The sequence below is a fragment of the Macrotis lagotis genome, chromosome X (genome assembly GCF_037893015.1).
Source record: "Macrotis lagotis isolate mMagLag1 chromosome X, bilby.v1.9.chrom.fasta, whole genome shotgun sequence".
NCBI classification, from domain to species: domain Eukaryota; kingdom Metazoa; phylum Chordata; class Mammalia; order Peramelemorphia; family Peramelidae; genus Macrotis; species Macrotis lagotis.
In genome coordinates, this window is record NC_133666.1 from 669,235,971 (window position 1) to 669,259,402 (window position 23,432).

Consider the following 23,432-nt stretch of genomic DNA (forward strand, 5'->3'; position numbering starts at 1 on the left):
CGCTTCCCGTTCCCGGAAGCCTCCGGCTCCGCTGTCCCGGGCGCGCCTGCGCGGGCCGCGCGGAGGGCGGGATCGCCGCAGCCTCAGAACCAATCCCGGCGGGCAGTGCGAACAATGGGCGCCCGGATGCCTTCCCGCCCCACCCTCTGCCCCTGCCCCGGGAAGAACCACAAGTCCCGGCATGCCCGGCGTCCGAGCCCTCTCCGCTCCGGCACTCGGCGCACCGCGGCCTTCTGGGAGTTGTAGTCCGGCCGGCTCATTTAGACAGGCCGCTTCGAAGCGGGCCGTTCCGGGAAACCGTCCGCTCTCGCCCGTCGCCCCGCCCCTTCTCCCGTCTCTCCTAGAGCGCCAAGATGGCGGCCGAGGTGGACTTCGGCGATCGGGAGCTGTTCGAGGCTTTCGGCGGCGACGACGAGGCGCCCGGGGAGCCCGTTCACGTCCGCTTCGGGACGGAGCAGGGCGCGGCGGAGACGGAGGCCGGGGCGGCCGAGGAGGACGAGACGCGGCCGGAGGAGGCCGCCACGAACGGCGTCGAGGACGAGGAGCTGCGCGAGCGGCTGCGGCGCTACGAGGAGACCATCGAGGAGCTCCGCGCCGAGAATATCCTTCCGGCCGCGGGGGCGGCGGGCCCGGGGCGCCGCTGACGTCAGGCCCGCTCCCCTTCCCGCCCGGAGCCCCCGGGGCCGCGCCGCGCGGGAGGGAGGGGCCGGGGGCGCGCCTGGCCTAAGCGCGCGCCCGCGGCTTGGGGGCGCGGGGGCGCGCCGGGGCTCGGGCTGGGCCTGGCGGGAAGCGGAGGTCTCGCCCCCCCCCCGGGACAGACAGACAGACAGCGGGGGGGGGGGCTGCGTGCGCGCTCTGCAGCCTCCCCGGGACCCCCATTCCCCTGCCCCCCAGGCCCAGCTGGGCCAGGACTTGCCGGCCGCCTCGCCGGACCGACTTGAGGACGGTGAGGGCCGGGGGGAGCCCCGGGAGCCAAGTGGAAGCGGGTGCCGCGGGCTGGTCGTGGAGGCGCCCCCGGCCCGGCCTGGGGGCCCTGGGGGAGCCGGGCCCGAGTGGCCCAGCCCGGGCCGGGAAGGGCTGGGGACACGCGTAGCTGAGGCTGCTGGCTGCCCGGTGCGCCCCGCCCAGCCTTGCCCTGCTCCCCTGCCCCTCCGCCCTTGCCTTCTTGGACTCCTTTAAATCCTCACTCTCTTTTAAGGGAAACCTTTCCCAACTTCTTAATTCCAGCGCCTTCTTTCTGTTGGTGATTTCCTACTTGGCCTGACTCTAGTTGCATTTGCATCTATATGATTGCCTATTGGACCGAGGGCTCCTGGAGAGCAGAGGCCTCCTTGGAAGCCTCTCTTTGCAACCTTCACTGCTTCAGACAGTGTCCGGCACACCATAGGTGCTTCATCAGTGTTCACTGACTCGGGCAGTGCGGGGCCCTGGGGAGGCACAGACCAAGAAGAAACAAATAGGTAGATGCTAAAGGTATATATCATGATTTGTGCGCTGTTATTCACAGGGTGTCTCTTTCCCCATTACATGTGTGGGGTCGAGCTGGTGCTTTTTTCTCCTAGATTGTGAGGGGCTGGAGGCCTGCACAGGGGCTGGCAGAATCCAGGGGTTCACAAGGGCAGTCTGGGGAGAGGGCACTTGTCTGGGCATCCCCAGTGACCAGGACGGGGAGACGCCACAGCTCTGGGAGCACACAGAGATCCAGCTGTTTTTCTACGGGACTGGAAACCTAATGAGGACATCCTTGATTTAATTAATACGTTTTCTGCAGCAGTTTGCCCACAAGTTGTCAGTTGTGTTTATTTAGTGCCTTCTCTGCCAAGGGCTTTAAGGGCCAAACAGCATTTTATATCGGATCCTGGAAGTCATAGGGAACCATGGGAGTTGTGAAATAAGCGGGGATCACATGGTTAGATCCATCCTTTAGAAAAGTCACTTCGGCAGCTTAATGGGAGAGTGGGTTCCACTGGGGAAAGACTGGAGGCAGAGAGATCCATTAGAAGAGTTTTTCTTGTGGTACAGGTAGGAATAGAGAAGGGGAACAAAACCAAGCCCTGGGAGGGTGGATGTGAGAAGACTGGAATATGGAATATGGGAAGAATGGGAGTGAGGAGCTGAGGAAACTAGGAAGATGGTGATGACCCGGACATTGAAGTCAAATGTCTGAATGATGTGAAAGCAGGGAGAAGAGAGAATTCCCAAGCTGTGTGGCCTAAGGTCCTCAGCTGAGAGTATAGGGGAGCAGAGGTCCTGGGCAGGCTTGCAGAGAGGTGACAAAGTTCACCACAGCTTCTAGTTGGTGGGATAGCAAGTCCCATAGGAAATGTGAAAAGAAAGCCCTGGGATGGTGAGTGCCCAGGGAAAACCAAGGAACATACCGAGAGTGAACCCGGTCAGCACAGACTGGATGTCCTCCAGCTTCAGTCAGTAGACTGTGACTTGGAGTAAGAATGGACTGCTGGGAGAAGTGATCCTCCAGCTTATAGAAAGGCCAATGTCCCCCAGAAGGTCAGTCTTCTGTTCCTATGGGCCAGACAGCTGGGCTCTACTCTAGCTCTTCAGAGGTTCATTGACTTGCTCCTTTTTTGCAGCAGTAAGATAAATCAAGGAACAAGAAAAGATCTTTAAAACACTCTGTGCTAGGAACTGTGCTGACTTTGGAGGTCCTGCTGTTAGCAAACCAGACCCCACCTCTGCCCTCCATTTCTGAATGAGGAAAGAGGTGGGGAAGGGCACAGGGAAGTCAGGGGGTTGGCTTGGAAATGGCCAGGAAGACTCAGGAGGGCAAACTGTTTGTCAGGGCCCTTGGACCCAGAGATGTAGGTGGAGAATGTAGGAGATGAGGCCTGGAAGTGACTTGTTAGCTGGGGGTATGATGACCTCATACTCAACCACTGCATCCACCTGGGCTGAAGATGGGCTGATGCCCTGGGATTGAGTGAGATCACCTGCTATCTGCTGGTCTGGAGCTCCCTGGGAGTCTGGGGTTCCCATTCAGTTTGTCCTTGATATGCTGATCCCCTGAGAAGCTGGCCAGCTTGGATCAGCAGGTGAAAGACAATCTGGCCCTTGCACCTCCAGCCCTGGCCACACTCACCTCCCACCTCTGGTCATCACATCCATTCTTGCTCCTCTTAGAATCTCTGACTTCCTCCAAAGACTCCACTTGCTCCTCAGGAGTATTCTGCAGGCTTCCTCAATGCTGAGGTGACCTTGGCTTTACTTTGTACAGGCTTTGTATCTGCTTATAGGGATACCTTCTTTCCCTCAGTAGCTTGTCTTCCATTTTTGTCTTTTGTGCTTGGCCCTGAGCCCTTGTTGATACTGTGATTAAGTGGGGCCATTCTGACTTGAGCTGAGAACTCTTGGGCCCCTGCCATTCAGGAGCTTGTGCTCCACTGAGGCCTTGGGATTTGTCTGTGGACTTAAATATATTCACGTCCCATGGTCTAATGTAGACGAGCAATAGGAGAGATCCACCTGCTCTAGAGAAATTCAGGAGGAAAAGAACATTCCCTTTTATGAATGAGTTGGTGCCCTGGACTGGACAGTCCATGTCAGGTCAGCTACCTTTAAGTGATAGCCCCAAGAGTGTACTAAAGAAGGATTGGCAAAAAAGAGGAGTCAGGAAAGTGAAAGGCAGGACCCAGGCCAGGGCTCTGAGCAGCTGGAGGGTGGCATCTCAGGGAGCAAATGGCAGATGAATTCGATCGAAGGTCCTCTCTTCAGTCTTTTAATTGATGATCCTTTGTCTTTTTTATTTCTTTATTGACAACTTGGGGGAGAGTTAAGGGACCTAGAAGCAAACAGTGACCATAGGAATATAATTTTGAGAGATACCTTTCTAACCAACACTGTTTCCTCCAGCTACCTTTTCCCTTCCCTGTTATATATTGTTTATCTTTTTTTTTAGATGTCAAATTGAGGGCAGGGACTCTCGTGTTTACTTATAGTTCTGCCCTTAGCACTTCCTCCTGAAATATTGTCAGAAAGAAAGCTTTGTGTCTGTCCATTTAAACTGATCAATGCAGGGATCAGCATTGATTTAAGAAGACTCCCTGTGCTGATCTCTCTTTTTAGCAGAGCAGTGGTGGTCAGTGGAACCTGAATGGAGCATGTATCATCAGATCTGTCCAGTGTGTTGGATTGTTTTGCTTTTTACAAAGGCGGATTCTTAGGAGCAGAAGCTTATTGATAAATGACAGTGATGTATTAATAAAAACAGCAACAAAATTTGTTTTCCAAAAAAAAATAGAATGAAGCATTCTTGCTGTGTTTTTGTTTGTATGGGAAGAAACAAAGTACTTTTCACATAAATTCTTTTTTTTATGGTCCTTTTTTTTATTTTCTTTGGGATACAGACTTAGTGATGGCTGGTCAAAGGGTATGTACAGTTTGGGAGTTTTGTTTTTTTTTTTAAGATTTTATTTTGTGTTTTACAATTTTTCCCCTAATCTTACTTCCCTCCCCCCACCCCACCACAGAAGCCAATTTGCGAGGCTTTACATTGTTTCCATGGTATACATTGATTCAAATTGATGAGAGAAACATCTTATCCTTAAGGAAGAAACAAAATCAAAGAGGTAGCAAGATCAGACAATAAGATATCAGCTCTTTTTTCTAAATTAAATGTAATCATCCTTGGTCTTGGTTCAAACTCTACAGTTCTTTCTCTGCATACAGATGGTATTCTGCATCACAGATAACCAAATTGTCCCTGATTGTTGCACTGATGGAATGAACAAGTCCAACAAGGATGATCATCACCCCCATGTACACCCGTACAGTGTTTTTCTGGTTCTCCTCATCTCACTCAGCATCAGTTCATGCAAATCCCTCCAGGCTTCCCTGAATTCCTATCCCTCCTGGTTTCTAAAAGAACACAGTAGTGTTCCGTGACATACATATACCACAGTTTGCTAAGCCATTCCTCAATTGAAGGATATTTACTTGATTTCCAATTCTCTGCCACCATAAACAGGGCTGCCTTGAATATTTTTGTACAAGTGATGTTTTTACCCTTTTTTACATCTCTGCCACCTAAATTCTTAATAAATGTTTATTGAAGGGAATCATGAGGCCTCCTGAAATATTTTTAGAGGGCTAGGGGTTTGTGATGAATTGCAAAAAATAAACTCTTCCAATAGATGTGTATATGTATATACATATATATCAACAAAATAAAAAGAGAGATGTTTTAAAGAATTCTTCCTGTTTGGAGAAGATTCTTGACTTGTGAAAGTTCATTTCCTGATTTTTAAAAAACTCTGAAGTGACTGGAATTTCCTCTGGTACTTTTTCTAGATTCTAATCAAATAGTTATTCTTCTTCTTTGGGTAGCTATGACGTCCTGGTCTGTTTTGTTCTTTTTTTAAAGTGATTATCTGGGGGCAGCTAGGTGGCACATTGGATAGAGCACCGACCCTGGAGTCAGGAGTACCTGAGTTCAAATCCGGTCTCAGACACTTAATAATTACCCAGCTGTGTGGTCTTGGGCAAGCCACTTAACCCCTTTGCCTTGCAAAAAAAAAACAACAACAAAAAGAAAAAAAACCTAAAGTGATTATCTGGACTTGATTTTGTTGAAAATAGACAGCACTCTACTGTAGCACTTCATGTTCAGCTTTCCATGTAATGTCTAATTCCCCAACACTGACCAAGCCTTTTCTGAGTGTGTTTGCTTTGGTTCAGGCCATCTTCATCTCCTTGCCTCATTTGATTCTATCTGATTAGAGGTATGACTTAGAATATGTGTTGGAGGGGAATACCTCTTTTAATTCTATCCAAGAATTGCTCGCAGGGTTATGCTCAGTAATAGTTCAGCTAAACTGTGACAGATGGAGGTTTTTGAGATTTAGTTTTTCAAAATCCTTAGAGCACTTTGTCCTCATCATCTTCTGCCTGTCAGGATCCTTGTCGATAGATGGTAAGCTCCTCGGGGGCAGGGACTATCATTTTTCATCTTTTACACCAGAGCTTAATGTAGTTGGAAGACTTGCTTATAGAAAAGGCTTCCAGTTAGGGTTTGAGGGGGCAGGGTGGTGGGGAGCTGACTGTTGGCTACAGTGACATCCAAAACTTTGGCTTAACTTTTGTGGGTTTATGGTTCTGCTAGTTCTGCAAATTGTAAAGATTTGATTTGTATTCCTTAACAAATAATTAACATCAAGAACTGAAAAGAAAACTCAGTGTTCTGTCTCGACCAAGGTATGAAATCATGGAATAAACCTTAATTTACACCGCTGTCCTATGTTTCACATGAACAAGAATGACTTCTTAGAAATAATAGTGTTCTTTTTTTACTTTTATGCCCTTGTTTTTCAAACTTCCTAGAATTTTAGAAAAATCAGTAGAGTTGGGGTGAATTTGCCAGATTTTCTAATTCTTGTACCTTTACCTGTCTTCTTATATGTGTTAAATAATAGCAGGAAAAATTTTACTGAATAAAATATGCAAGTCATACAGTTTAGTAAGCAAAGGTTTTAATCTGAGCTTTGTATCTTAGCCAGCATCTTACCAGTTCTCAGCTCTCAGTAAGCACTTAATACATCTTTGTTGAATTTGGCTAATTTTAATTTAGTTAAAATTGTGACCGCCACTTCTGAAAGGAATTCAAAGGCATACAAGATGTAAACAGCTCAAGAGAGAGGGAGCACTGTGTAATGGGAAGTAAAGAAGTATTCCTGGACAGATCACTTTGTCTCTGGGCTTCTTAGTAAATGAAGATAATATGTACACTCCCAACCTCCAAAGATTTATAAAAGTTGTTGAATAGGAGTGGCTAGGTGGCGCAGTAGATAAAGCACCGGCCCTGGAGTCAGGAGTGCCTGGGTTCAAATCCGGTCTCAGACACTTAATAATTACATAGCTGTGTAGCCTTGGGCAAGCCACTTAACCCCATTTACCTTGCAAAAGCGTAAAAAAATAAAAAGTTGTTGAATTTCTGCCCTTGAATCTTGGGTCAAAGACTTGCAACAGGGGTAGGTGGGTAATGCAGTGGATAGACCACCAGCCCTGGAGTCAGAAGGACTTGAGTTCAGTCTGGCCTTAGACACTTAATACTTCCTTAGTTGTTTGACTTGGGGCAAGTCTTTTAACCCCATTGCCTTGCAAAATAAAAACAAAAAAACTTGCAATAGCATGATTTAGCACATCAGCTATATTTAAAAGTTAAAAAAAAATCTAAGATTCTCAGAAGCATTTGATGTGACTCAATGTTGAAGGTCTTATTATATACAGTGATTGATATAGATAGATTTCTGTTGCAAAAGCAAAATTTCCTTTCTAATTTTTCTAAGTTTTAAAAGACTAAGGGTGTAATTATAATATGACTTTCAGATCTTAAAAATTTTATTTATTGTTCACAAGAAGTTTTGTAATTTTTTTGGTGTGGTTTAAAAATAATCTAAGTTATGACGGAGAGCAGTTGGTTGGGGTTGATGTAAAAGGGTGTTCTGGCTTGATGTCTTTTCCCTCAACTCTGCTCCATTCCCAAGAGAACATATTTACTGTCTGATAATAATACAGGATTTTGCGAAGTTCAAAATAAACATTTTGCTAAGTTTGCAATTTCTACCAATATTATTAGTACCCTATAAACAAATAAACCATTAAATTGAGAAGTAAAAGTTAATAGGGTTTAATTTGCTGATTATCTTGCCAGTCAAATATAATTAAAATAGTCTTACTGTCCTGAGTTTGTTTAACTCTGGTGAAACTTGTTTTTCCAACTGATCATCTGAAATTATTTTTTGTTCATTTTAAAACATATTTTGTTTTAATTATTATTTTATAATATCCTGGGGCTCCATTTTTCCCCCAATTGTAATAGTTCTCATATTTTATATTGAAATCAGTGGGAAAAAATTAGGTTCGCTTTACAACTAAATTTTCTAGCAGTTATCTATTTTAGTAAGGATGTCTATGAAGAGTACATGTACCAAGTTTTATTTCTTTAAGTCTATGGAGATTCCTTAAAATGAGGTCTTCAGATGTATGATATTAAACTATGGTTAATTACATACATAGAGTGTTGTTATATATGTAAACACCTGTATCTGCTCTAAAAGTATGCTTTAATTTTTCTTTTAGTGGGATTTTGGTGAACAATTCTAAATTAGATGGACCTTTGCTCCAGATTTTATTTATGAACAATGTTATTTCAAAGTAAGTAGCTTATAAAAACATCCTGAGTTCATTCTGTTCATTGAGGTTTCTGAATGTGCTGCTTTCATGATAAAGTATTTCTTTAGTCTCTGAAAATACTCTGGATGAGAAATTGCTTAGGTTAAATTGTAGACTTTCTCCTTTAACACCATTTCCACCCTCTCTTTGTGAAAAATTGTAAAAACTATTGAATGTGGGATTATCTTGAAAAAAGTTGTTTATGGAAGTAGTTAAACATGACTGTATATGTATAACCTATTTCAAGTTACTCAGTGTCATGGGGAAGGAGATAGAAAAAGGTGAAACTTAAAAACTTACAAAATGAGGATTGTTGAAAAATGATTTTTGCATGTAATTGAAAAGATAAAATAATGTTCAAATGTTGTTGCTGATACTTTAAACCATTATTAATTATTTCCAGATTGATAGGCAGTTTTATGAAGCTCAGTTATTTGGCAACTCTTTTTTGAGAGTGCAGAATATTTTTTTTTTTTTGACTAAATGCTTAATCCTTGAGATATTGTTTTAATGTAATTTCTCTTCTTCCTCAGGCAGTATCATCAAGAAATTGAGGAATTTGTTTCAAATTTAGTAAAACGATATGAGGAGCAGAAGAAAGCTGATATTGAGAAGACTGCTTTTAATGTGCTGCCCCAGGTATATCTCATGTCAGAGCCTCTTTAAGTAGTGTGTTTTGGTGATTCCAAATCCATTGTCCTTTGTATCATCCCGTGCTGTCTCTAATAGAAGAGATTTGCCTATTTAGCATCCAGCTTTTTATCAGACTGTCATTTACAGATTAGGAAAATGGAACCTCTAAGGAAGAAAGGAGGCCTAAGATAAAGGAGCTAGGAGGAGAAACAGGCATCCTAAATCAGGGACTTAGAAGGAGAAAGGGAGATGTAGAAAGAAAAGAGATCTTCTAAGATCAGGGTCCCAGAAGAGGAAAAGAGACTCACAGAGGAGGGACCTAGAAGAGATCTTTTGATTTCCAGACTACTGCATTTATTCCTCTTAAGTGTAAGCAAACTTGTCTGAATTTAACTATTCGGTTATATTTGGCATCAGTTATAATTATATAAATAGTGGAAAGTTGACTGGATTTGAAATTAAAAAGTTAATAGAATTTTATTTGGATTTCAGTTATTGCTCTTTTATTCTTTATATGATATTCAACCTTGAAATCTTTCTTCTGGCTACAGTTTCACATATATATACAGAGAGAGAGAGAGAGAGTGAGAGAGAGAGAGAGAGAGAGAGAGAGAGAGAGAGAGTGTGTGTGTGTGTGTGTGTGTGTGTGTGTGTGTGTGTGTGTGTGTGTTTAACCTGGACAGTTCAGAAGACCCTTCAGTCACAGAGGTTATACAACAGATCTTGTTCCTTCCCTCCCCCTATTTTAAAAAACTGTACCCAGCACGCACTAACTACCTCTTCATCTATCCCCTAGCTTGCTTTCATAATCCCCTAAAGCCTCCCACTGGCTTATTCTAGAACACCCTTACCTGTTCCTGTTGTGACTCCTGAAGTCCAGAATTAAGATTTTGTTTGTTTATTTCTCTCCTGTTAAGGTGGGGCTGCATTAAAGTGCTAGGTATTTTTTTTAAATAATCTTCCTATCACTTAATACACTGAATGCACACATAAAATAATCTGCTAAACATTTTTTATGTGAATGAGAACTGTGGTTAAACATGAAAATAAAAATGGTTCCATTTAAATTGTTCAATTAGCAATTTGTTTAGTTTTGTTTCCTACCATACTGGTTTAAGAAATGTCAAAAAGTATTCTTAACACCAAAGCAATAATAATTTAACATTTCGTCACGTTAGAAAGCAGTTTGTCATTTGTGTTTCCTCCGGCTCATTGTGAAAATCATTTATCATTGTATGGTACTTTGGGATTAAAAATTATGGTTATTTTAGGTTTTTCTTTAATCTGTGTGTTCAATGTATAGCACTTGCTTAAACTTTTAGACTCTAGACTATCTGATCCATTCAAATCAGTCTCCAAATTACCATCCATTTAAATAGACTTCAAGTCTATTATTGTTTCATTAAAGACCATTGCACTTTACGAAAGACTTGCTTTTTTCTTATTAATTCATTGGTGCTTTCTCTTCTATGCCAATATTCCTTAATATGTGAATGAATAGCATGTCAGAATATGATTATACTTATTGAGTTTTACTCAGTGGCATGTTTTATATAACATAAGAAATAGTCTTCTAACACTTGCATCTATCTCTCCTTATTAGCCTTCCAGTATTGTGTTGGAAGAGGACCGTAAAGTGAAGAAATCAAAAGCTGTAAAAAAAATTAAGGAAGCCTTTAGTGTAAGTTATTTAGGTTTTTTTTATTTTCTTTTCTTTTTTTTTTTGTGCAGGTTTTTCCATTCTGTTAGTCATGTGGAATTTAATATAATTTTTTTGATAATTAAATGATTCAAATTTCATAAAATGATTTTATCTAATATTGTCTAATATTTATCTAATATTTGTCTAATATTTTCCAAAGCATATAATCTTTTGAAAAAGAGACATGCTTGATACCTAATGAATTTTGTAGAACTATTAAAATATATATCCTTTTGGTAAGGGAGCTACTGATTACACTAGATTTTACTGTTGTATAGATAATACTTAGAGGACTCGGCCCTTTTTTGGTTTTAAGTTAGTGATCTGATGAATATATAGAAAAGTGTGTTCTTTCAAATTGCAGGTGCCATGAAACTAAGGTAAATTGAGACAAACCATATTCAAAAAGACGTTGATAGACTAGAATGGCAGGTTAACACAGTGACATTTAATAAGGATAAGTGTGTAACTGCTACATTCAGATTATTTAATGCTGCACCAGCATTATAGTTAGTCTAGAAGGGTCTTAAGAATAGTTCTCAGGAAAAGATCTGTTGGCTTTACTTGAATGGAAACTAAATTTTGTTTAGCTTTGTCTAAGTGGGACATGATTACTTAAAATCAGTGAGATTATAGTGTTCAGATCATACATAGCAGGTTGGAGTTCCATTGTCTTCTACGCCATCCGACGGAGACAGGAGGATTTTATTCATTACTCTTGTCAAATTTTGGGAATGACTTTAACAAACTAGAGCGACATCTAGAGGTACACAATGGAAGAAGCAGTGGTTGTGGGTAACCTGATGTACTAGTGGAAATAACTGGAGTTTATTTTGGAGAAGAAAAGATAATGATGAGATCTGGGGAAGGATAGTAGCACTCTTCAAATGTTTGGAAGACTTTTGATTTCTAAGTTATAGACAATACAGACTTTCCATATTGCTCATGAAAATAGAACTAGTACTCCAAATGGAAGTTAGAATGAGGCAGTATTCAACCTTGTAAGGAAAGCTTTGTTAGGATAATAATAGTAATGACAGTAATAATAATAACAACAACAACAGTAATAGGGCAATCCAGAAAGTAGAAGGCAAAGTTTCATGAAGTAGTGGTGAGATCATTGTCAATGAAAATGTATAGAAGGAATTGTGGACAGCCTGTGAGTGATGTAATGAAAGGGATTCCTGTGATCCTTGGGAGATTCTACTAATTTGATTCTCAAAGATGTATTGTCCACCTTAAGATTCATTGATTTTTTTTTTTTTCTTACCCTTGAATACCTGATCTCTGTAATACCGCCTTCCAAGAAGAAAGGGAAATCTGGAGATTAGCTTTTACTTCCTTAGCAAGATCTGATTCACTGAATGGGACATAGACTGGGCCTGTTAGAGAAACTCAAATGCTTTTTTAATAGTTCAATTTCATATTCTTTTGTTGTTAATTCATCCATATACTTACTATTTCTATTTAAATAGCACTATTTTCTGACTTGTTTTTCCACAGGTTGTAGGAAGTGTCCTATATTTTACCAATTTTTGCCTTGATAAATTGGGGCAACCTCTACTAAATGAAAACCCTCAACTTACTGAAGGATGGGAAATACCTAAGTATCCTACTCAGTGAAAGGAAAGAAGGTTTATACAACTTGCATTACTTCTGGTTTAAGTGCACCTTTGATTTAGAAATAAAAAATGTTACCACCGTATAACTATTCCTTAATAAAACCACTAAAGGTACCAGCAAGTCTTCAGCCAGATTGTTTCTCTAGAAGGGCAAGAAATACAAGTAAAGGCAAAAAGGTTTGTGCTGAGAGTTGTTCTTTGTTTTGAACTTAGTTGTTGAACTTTAAAAATCCTTACGTTTGATAGTATATATCCTATTTATCACTTGTGTTACTTGTGATTAAGTCTCATTGAGGTAGAAGACTTTAGGGTGGCTAAAGGTGATGTGAATGCTGCTCTTGATAATGAATACACAGGGAGAAATATGTTGATTTTTGAAATTGTTTCATACCTCATTACTTGGGAGGGCATAAGGATTTTTCATATTATCTCATTACTTTAATAAAAATTAAAAAAAACTATTTGCTTTTTGCTGTTCCTTGCACTGAATTTGAAAGAAGGGGATCTTGTATAATAATTTTCTCTCGGGCACTAGTACAGTGGTCTTCTTCAACCTTTCAGAGCCTGAGATAGAACACAAGGAAAGAATTCTGGCTTGAATTCTTAGTCATTAGAACTTTGCAACATACTGGACATAATAACATTGATATAAATACATTTTTTTCAAGATTGACATCACATTGTATGAGCTTGGGGAAGTCCCTTTGCCCTTTGGATATGTTTCTGTGAAAATTTATAATGTGAGGCAGTTGAACTAGTTGATCTTCAAAGGTTTTTTGTTAGTTTGTGTTTTTTTAATTTTTGCAAGGCATTGGGGTTCAGTGGCTTGCCCAAGGCCACACAGCTAGGTAATTATTAAGTGTCTGAGACTGGATTTGAGCTCAGGTATTCCTGACTCCAGGGCCAGTGCTCTATCCACTGTGCCACCTAGCTGCCCCTCAATGGTTTTTTTTTTTTAGCTTAATATCTTATTGTGCTCCTTCTAGTTCTTGTTTCTGTGCTGCATACAACTGATTTTGCTTTTCTGTTGTATCATTTACATTATGATCCTCTTTCCTTTTTGAACTTATAGACCAAAGGCTCACTGTTTCAATTGTGGTTCTGAAGAGCATCAAATGAAAGATTGTTCATTGGTAAGTTTCTTGCATTTTTGTAGCCTAGGAATACTCAATTACTTTTCAAGAAGTCAGAGTTTCAGCTGATATAATCTGTTTCAATTTTTTAGGTATACTAAATATAAGAATTAAAATGTAAAAAGTACTTAAGGGATTTGGTAGTTTTATGATACAGTTATACTACAGTTACAAAAGAGCAAAATCATCTTCTTCCCCCTTTTCTCCCTCCTTATTGTATCTTGTGACTTATTTGTACAATATTTTGTCCAGAGAAAATATTTATTTACCCAACCCCAGGTCGATGTGATCATTGTTTTCCTTTCACTTCTATATTTTTAAGCCACACAACTTCATTCTTTTCAAATACATTCTATCATAGCCTCGGAATGCTGCTCGTATAAATGAGAAGAGGAAAGAGTTTATGGAAGCCTGTGGAGAAGCAAACAACCAAAATTATCAGCAGCGGTACCATGCAGAGGAAGTTGAAGAAAGATTTGGAAGATTCAAACCAGGAATTATTAGGTAAATCAAATTACTCTCCTTTTTAATGGGAAAGTTTATTCTTTTTTCTCATATTGTCTTCAGAATAATTGAAATGCTTTATACAAATGTTATTTAATAATAACTGAATTCATATATAGAAAAGTTAAAAAATAAAGGCACGTTGCTGTTAAACTCTTTTCCTTATTTCTTTTTTTTTTCATAGCGAGGAACTTCAGGATGCACTTGGGGTGACTGATAAAACCCTTCCACCATTCATATATCGCATGCGACAGTTGGGTTATCCACCAGGGTGGCTCAAAGAGGCCGAATTGGAGAATTCAGGACTTGCTCTCTATGATGGAAAAGGTAGAGGATTTTTCAATTTGAAGTATGCTACAGTCATGGTCTTGGGGACCCCTGGGTATGGACTGGTTAGAAATCCTTGTGATTCACCACCTGGCTGGTGCCCTCATACTACAATGACTAGATACCAGAGCAGCGATTTTAATGAACCAGCCAGTTGTAGCAGCTTCTCTTCAGTAAATAGTTTTTGGTGACTTGGGTCTCAATCCACTCATAGCCAGTAAACTGCAGGTCTGCAGACTTAGGAGTTTACCCCTTCAGCTAGGTCCCATTGTCACTCAGATCTTTCAGTATTGATAAGAGGAATCAATCCTTTTTTTGATGACTTTTAGAGGAAATAGTGTCTTTCTGCTAATAAGCATGCATTGACAGGCAGTGGGGCGGGGGGGCTTCTGGTACAGTTCAAGTTGGCATGCCCTTCAAGCAATGAGCTATTTTTTGGAGAGTCTTAATTTTGCATATATTATCCTCTCTGCACTAATAAAATTATCTTCTCTAAGAATCTATTTAGGCATGGCCTGCCTTTGACAGCCTGAAGATGTAAGGTCTGGGGAAATCACTTCACCTGCAGAAAGGATAGTTAGTTCATTGGCACAAGAGGAACATGGGACTAGATAATTTCTAGAGGGTCTTTCAGTTCCAGAAGTTTGTGATTATATGGATTCACAGTGTTCATTTCTTATTTGCCTGCAAATATGGGTTATCTAGGACAAATCTTGATTCCAGCTTAATAACAAGAATGACCATTTTCATAACCTGGGATCATGGATCATCTTCCTTGTTTTATGGATGAGACCTTTCAAAGCCCATTGTTTATGAAGGAGACCTGGCAAGGGAAATGACCTTATACACACAGAAGAGCTGAGGCTAACCCTAGTTTGTACCACTATGCTGAGCTGCCTTCCCCTTGTATAGTCAGGGTTAATGGGAGCGCTCTTTACAGCAAACCTGGAAGGTAGGTAATCTAAATGCTAGGTTTAGCCCCATTTTACAGTTGAGGAAATTGAGGTTCAGAGGGGGCATCCCAAGAACTTTGCTTCAAATCTGTGTCTTTTGACTCTGATGGAGCTCAGAGCTCTTTCTCCTGTGCCTGGTGATTTTCCATTATCCCTACCAATTTTGGACTTCTTTTCCCCTACAACATTTGTCTATATTGACTAAGGGAATAGAAGGAAGATGCCACATTGCACAAGTAAATTGAGGCCAAATCCCTAGTTTTTCTTAGCTTCTGGTTGCCTGGGCCTCTTTCTTGGAGGAGTGAAGATTTCACAACTTCCTTTAAAATTCTGGTTCACAAATGGACTCCCACATCCAATATTTGAATGAATCAAAGGTCTGGCTGGGTTTGAGTCTTATAAGCCTCTGACACAGTCTGGACAGATTGGATGATCTTGAACAAATTAACTACTTTATTAAAGTTGTCCAACATTCCTTTTCTAAGATCATCAGTTACACATGAGTTGCTGCACTGTTACGAAGGAAGTTTCTGTATCAGGAATTACCTAGATCAAGTGTGTGTATACATATATATATATATATATATATATATATATATATATATATATATGTATGTATGTATATATATATATATATATACATACATACACATACTAATTTAGGAAAGGACATCAGCTTATTTGGAATTATTTCAGTGAATTGAAATAAAAAACACTTAACTGGGGGGGGGGGAATCTATTAATGAGGATACTCTATTCCCCAAACATTGCAGGTAATCAATTTTAAATGTATTTAGTAAACTTTAAATGTCTTTCAGGCCTATATGGAAGAACAGGATTCATGCCTATTAATAATAATACTTTTAACATCTAATGAGCCTCAAGAACCCAAGCTTCCCGTTTATTTTTAAGCTGATTGTCCTGTGTAGATGATCCTTCACTCTCTCGTGTTCTCTGCCTTATACATCAATGTGAAATCTTTATAAGAAAAGCCAAGAAATAGGAAGTACTTATCTTGGGCACTAGAAGGTAGGAATCCCAAAGTCCATTCCTGCTGTGTTGCTTTTTTCACTGTTATCCCTATCAACCTGATGGCAGAACTATTCTAGAACCATTCTAGCCATAACATGGGTGAGCCTGTTGGCTTCATCTACACAGTGGTGTCAATCAGCAGAGACTTGGAAATAGCAGCAATTGTATTGCCATAGATGAAGGAGCCCGCTGAGTAGTTTGATCTAAAATTATGGTCAGAATAATTCTTGGAACAGTTTTGTTGTCCTGAGGGCAGACCCATTCTGTACCTATTCAGGATGTGGAATACTATGTTAAATACTGTCTTCTAACAACACCTTTCCTGGTTTCTAATAGATGGTACTGATGGTGAAACTGAATCAGGAGAACTGCAGAATAAATGTGTTACTTATGATCTCTCTAAATTGGTCAGTTATCCTGGCTTTAATATATCTACTCCCAAAGGAATTTCGGACGTAAGTATATTTCTTCTTCTTTCTTGTATGGGCATTATTTTGTTTAAATTTGTTCTTGTTAAAATTTTTATTTTAATGCATTTTTTAATTTTGTGTAGTCTATTTTTCAAAGGCAGTTACCAGTGTATATTAAAGTCTGAGAACATAAACTATAAATGAAATAAGTTATTGATGAGAAGTTTGGAATTGATCTTATATCATTCCCTAGAAAGAGCCAGCTTGGGGCAGGTGGGTGGGTGTTCATAATCATTACTGCTGGGGGGGGGGGGGGGGCAGTCTGTGGCTGGGGGGTGGATTGCTCACTTCCAGGTGGGAATATAGAGCAGCAATCAGGTGTTTGCACCCCAATCTAGTGATCTCTCAGGCCTGGTGGGCCCAATAGGCTGCACTGTCAAAGGAAGGGAGCAATGGTCTGGTCAGAAAAATGGAGCAGGTTAAAGCTTCCATGCCAGGCAGTAGCAGGATGGAGTCTCTGAGTGGCTAAAGAATAAAGAAACTACAGTGTTATTTGTTGTGAGACAAAAAGACAACTAGCCTTAACCAGAATGCAGGTTGCATGTTTGGAGCATGGGGAGATAAGGTCAATAAGCCAAATTGCATAAGTCTTTGATAGAGGAGAAAACTTTGAATTTTACAGAAAAGGAAATAATCAATTTCTGAGCATGAGGAAAGCCATGTTGAGGGTCCATTAAGTTAAGCTCTTAGTTGTAATATGTGGGCTACATTGAAGGCAGGAGATGCTGAAGCCAGTCTAGGTGGGAGGCCTTTGCAGGAAGTCAGCAGTGGAATAAGGAAGATATGGATTTTCCTCGAATCCACAGACTTATTTTTGACATTGAAAAATGTAAGCATTTCCTGACATACTAGCAGAGTTTGTTGGTGGGATTAACCCCATCAGCACCATTGGGCTCCGTCACTGCTCCAACATGGGAAATCGAATACGGGGAAGTCTGCATTTGCCTCCTACTGACAGAAAGCAATTACCAGGACAGTGTTCACCAAATAAATACTTACATTTCTCATTATTCAGGACTGGAGGATATTTGGTTCTATACCAATGCAGGCATCTCAGCAAAAGGATGTTTTTGCAAGTTACCTGTCTTCTAATTTCCAAGGAGTAAGTAGGTTTGGTGTGTTGGTTGTGATACCATTCTGTGTCTTTTCTGGGTCCCTCTGCTTTTGTTCGTGCTTCCTCCCAGGAGTGGCCCCTGTGCTAGGTGAGCAAGAGAGAGGGCACTTTCAGTCAGATATTCAGGGCTCTGACAGCTTCCCCCAAATGGAGTTCCCCATTCTCCTCAGGATTCAAGAGTCTTAGCCTACTTCTTCAGAAGCAGCCAGTCATCATTTAAGGAGATAGTCTGGCTTAAATCCTGGCTCACTCTGGTGACTTTCTCTGAACTGGTTTATGTCTTCATAAATTTATGATACTGAGGTATGATCACACGGTTGTAAATTTATAAACATTAAAGTACCATAAAATGAGTCACTGATTAACACAGAATTTAGCTAGAATTCTTCACTTCCTGTCACAGCTCTGATGTCCTGTCTTTATATGGAGGTGACCTGAAGGGACTAGGACCCTACCAGTAAAGTGCAGGCTCTCACAGGCAGGGAGTGGGGGCCAGGGCCAGGTTCTCTGTCTGTCGCCAGTGGGTCAGTTGCAGCTGAGTTTGGAGAGGGCCTTTCTGGCAGAGGACATGAGGTGCACAGAATGAATAACCAAAGACAAATAGTGCTTGAAATTAAAACCCAGCTCCCCAAAATTTTAGACCTCAAAAGTAGTCATTTTTTTCTTTTGATTTATGTATGTTCAAGAAGAAACAATAGGAAACAACTCAGTAACCAGACTAGCTCTCTTCCAAGCATGTTCTGTTTAGTGCTAGCTTCATTCATTTACTGAATGTTTTTGTTTATGTGACTGAGAAGTGAAGTCCACCTTTTCTAAGCATAGAGATGAGCTTGGAGGACTTTGTTGTATCTCACTATTCTAACAACTGACTTCTGTCACAACTTTAGACAAGTCCTCATTGTGGCAGTAAAAGGGCCGCATCTCAGTCTAGTCCTTGTAGCCCAAAGAAGCAAAGAAGGGGGAGCAGTACAACAGCATCCTCGACCACAGACATGGACCTCGACTCGGGTAAGTCTCTTTTCATTCCAAAGCTTAGAGAAGCTGGAACCAGGGAATGTGAAACCACACCACTGTCCACTGTCCTTCAGAGAGTGTTGGTTTTAGCCGAAAAGATTTATTTTGGTCCTCAGTGACCTCAGTACCATGTGACTAAAGTATGCCTTTTTTGTGTGTGTATGAAGTCCGTTGATCAAAAAGTCAGTCTTTTCCCTTCTCAACTTTTCTGGTTTTGGTTGGATTGGAAAGCTACAACTATCCTTTTCAATTCATGATATTTTTTGACACTAAGCAAATTCTTTTTTTTTTTAATGGGTCCCTATTATATAGTATTAAGGACCAATGGGAACTTATTCGTGATTATTAGTGGTTTTAAAAACATTGCTGGTGTTTGTTTTTATCTAGTCTTCCAAATGTGACTATTTCCTTCCTTCTGTCCAACAACCCCTTTAAATACAAATTTTGAGATGTGAAGACAGGTTCAGCTAAACCTTTGATGATTGAATCTCCAAAACTCAGAACATATTCTGTATCTCTGTCTATCTGTCGGTCTCTCTCTTTCTCTCTCACAGACATGCACAGGCACAAAAAAAATTTATTGTGTCTCTGATTAAGAAAAAGGAGCCAGTATTCTTGTGTAGGAATTGAAATACCTTCCCAGGTTGGTCAGTGTAAAGTGTCCATTGACTTTTTAATGTTCTCCAGTGGTTCTGAGAGCAAGGCTGCTTTATTGGTGACTGGATCTCCCAGGTCATGTTGAAACTTTCAGAACTAAGAAGTGGCCATGGCTTTTCCAGAGATACTTTTTCCTCCATAAAAGGGGGGGGGGGGGCTGGGTGTGCCCCTTGCTACCTCTGTCCCTAGGCTAGCCACTTCGCTCTTTGAGCTTTAGTTTCCTCCATCTATAAAATGAGGCATTGAGACTAAACGATTTCTGCAGTCCCTTCTAGCTTGAGATTGATGATCTTCATAGTGTTGTATCATGGAAGGTTGCTGATGCTCTGCCTGAGGAGAGATTCAAGTAACTAATGCTGAATACTTGTATTAGATGACTTCAGACTGCAGTATGCTTAGCCTTTGTTTTGAGACCAGGACTAAAATTAAATATTTGTGTTAAGTTGAACAAGGCAGTAACAAAATGGCTTCATTTGTGTTACCTTCTGTACTTTCTTCTTCTCTAGAGGAATTTTTAGAAATCTGTTCCTAGGGACAGCTAGGTGGCGCATTGGTTACAGCACCGGGGCCTGGAGTCAGGAGGACCTGAGTTCAAATGTGGCCTCAGACACTTAATAATTGCCTATCTGTGTGACCTTGGTTGGGCAAGTCACTTAACCCCATTGCCTTAAATAAATTTAAAAAAAAAAGTGTTTCTAGCCACCAACCCCCCCCCCCACTCTCTCTTGTAACACAAAGGAGGAGCACCTCCCCAGCTCTCACTGTGGCTACCAACGCCTGGTTTTCTTTTCCTCCATCTCTTGAAGTTCTGAGGGGTCACTGGCAGAGTTCTTAGGTCTTTCAGAAGTGTGTACCCTCATCTGTTGGTTGTGATTATCACCTTCATTATACTCCTGCTTCTGTCCTTTTTCACTCTGCAACTTTCTAGACTTTCTAGACTTCTCTACACTTCTTCAGTCCTTCCCTAAGTCATGGAGATCTAGATTATTTCTAGTCTTAGCTGTAACAAAAAAGTACAGCTGTCAGTATTTGTATGCATTTGCAGAAGTACTTTTTAGGAAGCAAATTCCTTCATTTGAATCTCGATATGGATTATTTCTTTTGGGGGCTCCACTATTTTCCCAGGTGCCCACACTCCAAACCTTCTGACTTTGATGAATTTAGCTAGAATTCTTCACTTCCGTACTCTACCTGTCTCAAGTCTGTGCCTAGAACCTTTGTGTTGACCATGTCCACTGGCATCTTAATGCAAGCTCTCCTTTATGTCTTGGTGCTCTGTCTTTTCAGTCTCCCTTCCTGCTCCTCCCTTTCTCCTCTTGTTTGTGGACAGTCTGATTCCACAACTCATCCCAGGACACCAAAATCACCTTTCACTTGGTTGGACTTCAGCCTCTTCCTCCATGAAGCCTTCCCTGATCCACCTGATCAGCCCTGTGCCCTTAAATCCCAGGTCCTCCTTGGATCTCTCAGGATACTTTTTTCCCACATCTCCTGTATATGTATCACATAATACTTGGAGGTAGATAGATAGATATGTCAAATAATACTTTACACATACTTGTGTGTGTGTGTGTGTGTGTGTGTGTGTGTGTATATGGATATGGATATAATGCAATGTAATAGGCCTGTGTTACATAGTAATGCAGACTTGGCTCACCTTCGGAATACAGTGATTTTGTTTTGTTCACGACCATTTTCAGTGACTGAGCTGTGGCAGGGTCGCAGTCTGCATTAGCAGAGGGGAGGCCCAAAAGTGGTGAAGCCAGAGGTCTCCGCAGTGTGCAGTTGAATCTTCAAAATACCAACACAGTTGTGATTGACTAATGAATATAGCCCTAGAGTTAAGTCATATTATAAATATCAGTCACCAGTTAATCATAACTTCTGAAAGAGCTTCTTAATTTTGTTTTTTAGATATGGAGATGCCACATGGTTCTCATCCTGGGGAAGGATTTCAGTTTCAACCCCCATTGCCTCCTGGATCTCCCTTGATTAGAACTCCTCCTCCACTGCCCCAAGGGACTCCTCCTTGTACTCCGCCCAGCTTTACACCTCCTCTCCCCAGGGGTACCCCTCCTCCCACCCCCAGTGACTCGGCTCAACCCAGGAGTGGAGCTGCATCCATGGATGAAGATACTTTGACCTTGGAAGAGCTTGAGGAGCAGCAGAGGCTGATATGGGCAGCCCTGGAACAAGCTGACAGTGCTAACAGTGATTCTGACCTCCCTGTTGATACACCTTTGACTGGAAATTCTGTTTCCTCATCCCCCTGCCAGAATGATCCAGAAATCCCTGCTACAGAAGAAAAAATCCCTGAAAAGCAGACAGCAGCCGAACTTGACCCATTAGAATCTTGCATGCAGGTCTGTGACCCTGAGCATTCCAAACCAGGCCCTGACTCTGAGGAGGGGATGCTTTGTGACGAGGTCAAGAAGGATGAGCCTGCCCAGGCAGACTTTGAGAGTGGCCTGGACAATGGCAATGGAGCTGTTGACTTGGACTGTGAGGGCAGTGAGAGCAGCAGGCAGGATTTCTCCCAGGTGGTGGCCAGCATCACGCCATCCACCAAGACAAGCAGCCCTATCCCAGACATGAGCAAGTTTGCGGCTGGAATAACCCCATTTGAGTTTGAGAATATGGCGGAATCTACTGGCGTCTATCTCCGAATACGAAGTTTATTAAAAAACTCACCCCGGAATCAGCAAAAAAATAAAAAACCTTAAGAGTAGCAGCTTGGGGGTTATCCCAAGTGACATTGAACTTAAACCTCATTTTATGTTCTCTGTTGCTTGGAGATGAACAATGTGGGCTATTCTTTATTTTGTTTTGTTCTTTTCCTCAATGTTTGAAAAAGAGCTACCCAAAGCTGGATGGTGGGTATGAGCCAACCCTGGCTTGCTTAAAGACAAGGTTCTCTCTAAAGAGGGGGGAAGATTCGGGATTTGCTCATTGAGCTTTTCATTTTCTGAGATAAAAAAATGGGAAGAAAAAATGATGTCTTGAGTTCATTTAATTGATAAGGTTTATACCATTTTTTGATTTGTGAGTTTCAGGAGTGGTAGTTTTTAAATCTGTCCTTTGTACATTGTTTTCTCTTTCTACATTTTGCTAATTGTCCTTGTAGATAAGTTTAACAATAATATAAATTTTTTAAAGCTCTGACTGTTTTAAATTTCTCATATTTCAATGTCGGCAGTCAATTGAGAATCAGGAATTACTAGCTTTGGCACCATTTGGGGTATTTTTATATGTGATTTTCCTGGGTCAATTTTTAATATCACTTTTACTTTTTGTAACTTCATTCTTCATGTAAACTCGCTGCACAGATATGTTCATTCTTGTGTACAGAGGTTTAATAAATTAGTTTTCATATAAATATTCTTAAGCTTCTACTACACGTAAGTGCTTCTTGGCTACTGCAGTGTGGGCCAAATTTTGAAGAGTAAATGTCCTGCTCATAAGTTCACAAAAATGCTCTTGTGATACAGAAACTGGCCCAGGGAGGGAGCTTCGAATTGGAGGGGTTCTCCAGTCACTATATTGAAAACTTTGAATTGACCAGCTAGGAAAAAAGATCCAACTGACTCAGGCTGGTCTACAAAAAGGAGGGTTGTCCAAATTTGAATCATTTCTGTGATTGAAAAAACCAAAGAAAAACTAGGAAACTTTTAAAAGTTTGTATTAAGTGAAATTGAAACTATGCTAACTGAGATGTCTCTGAATGTCGATCATTTTTGTTCTATAATTTGAAAGTCATGAATGTGCTTTATTCCTTGGGAAAGGCTCTATAGAGCTGTAGAATACCCTTCCACTTCACAAAGACTATGGGAGTTAAGTCTTTAGGAAAGCTTGTTAGCCTTAGAATGATTTAGGCCTTTGTAAGGGTTATATTGCTACTATGCCAGCAGAGGAGATAGAATTTACTCTTCTTTTGAGGAATCCATATTTTTTCCTCAGTGTAAAAAAAAAAAGATTAATATTTGTTTTTAAAAACTTTTGAGGGGCAGCTAGGTGGCGCAGTAGATAAAGCACCAGCCCTGGAGTCAGGAGTACCTGGGTTCAAATCTGTTCTCAGACACTTAATAAT

The 23,432-nt window shown here is 40.9% G+C and overlaps 1 protein-coding gene across 1 annotated transcript; it reads left to right on the top strand.

Annotated features, from left to right (window-relative positions):
- LOC141501505 (zinc finger CCHC domain-containing protein 8-like) lies at positions 1–23,155 on the top strand. Its single transcript, XM_074205506.1, has 14 exons — positions 1–600; positions 6,165–6,207; positions 8,092–8,166; positions 8,718–8,823; positions 10,421–10,498; positions 12,023–12,126; positions 12,253–12,318; positions 13,214–13,274; positions 13,636–13,778; positions 13,963–14,105; positions 16,427–16,545; positions 17,576–17,662; positions 18,562–18,682; positions 21,260–23,155. Exons 1-14 carry the CDS (start codon positions 354–356, stop codon positions 22,066–22,068), a joined length of 2,202 nt encoding a protein of 733 aa, XP_074061607.1. The 5' UTR covers positions 1–353; the 3' UTR covers positions 22,069–23,155.
- Positions 23,156–23,432: the final 277 nt, after the last annotated feature.

Coding starts and splice junctions, on each gene's coding strand:
- LOC141501505 (XM_074205506.1), top strand. CDS start 354: ATGGCGGCCGAGGTGGACTTCGGCGATCGGGAGCTGTTCGAGGCTTTC. Junction 6,208..8,091: donor AGTGTTCTGTCTCGACCAAG/GTATGAAATCAT, acceptor TTTTTCTTTTAG/TGGGATTTTGGTGAACAATT. Junction 18,683..21,259: donor AGACATGGACCTCGACTCGG/GTAAGTCTCTTT, acceptor TTTGTTTTTTAG/ATATGGAGATGCCACATGGT.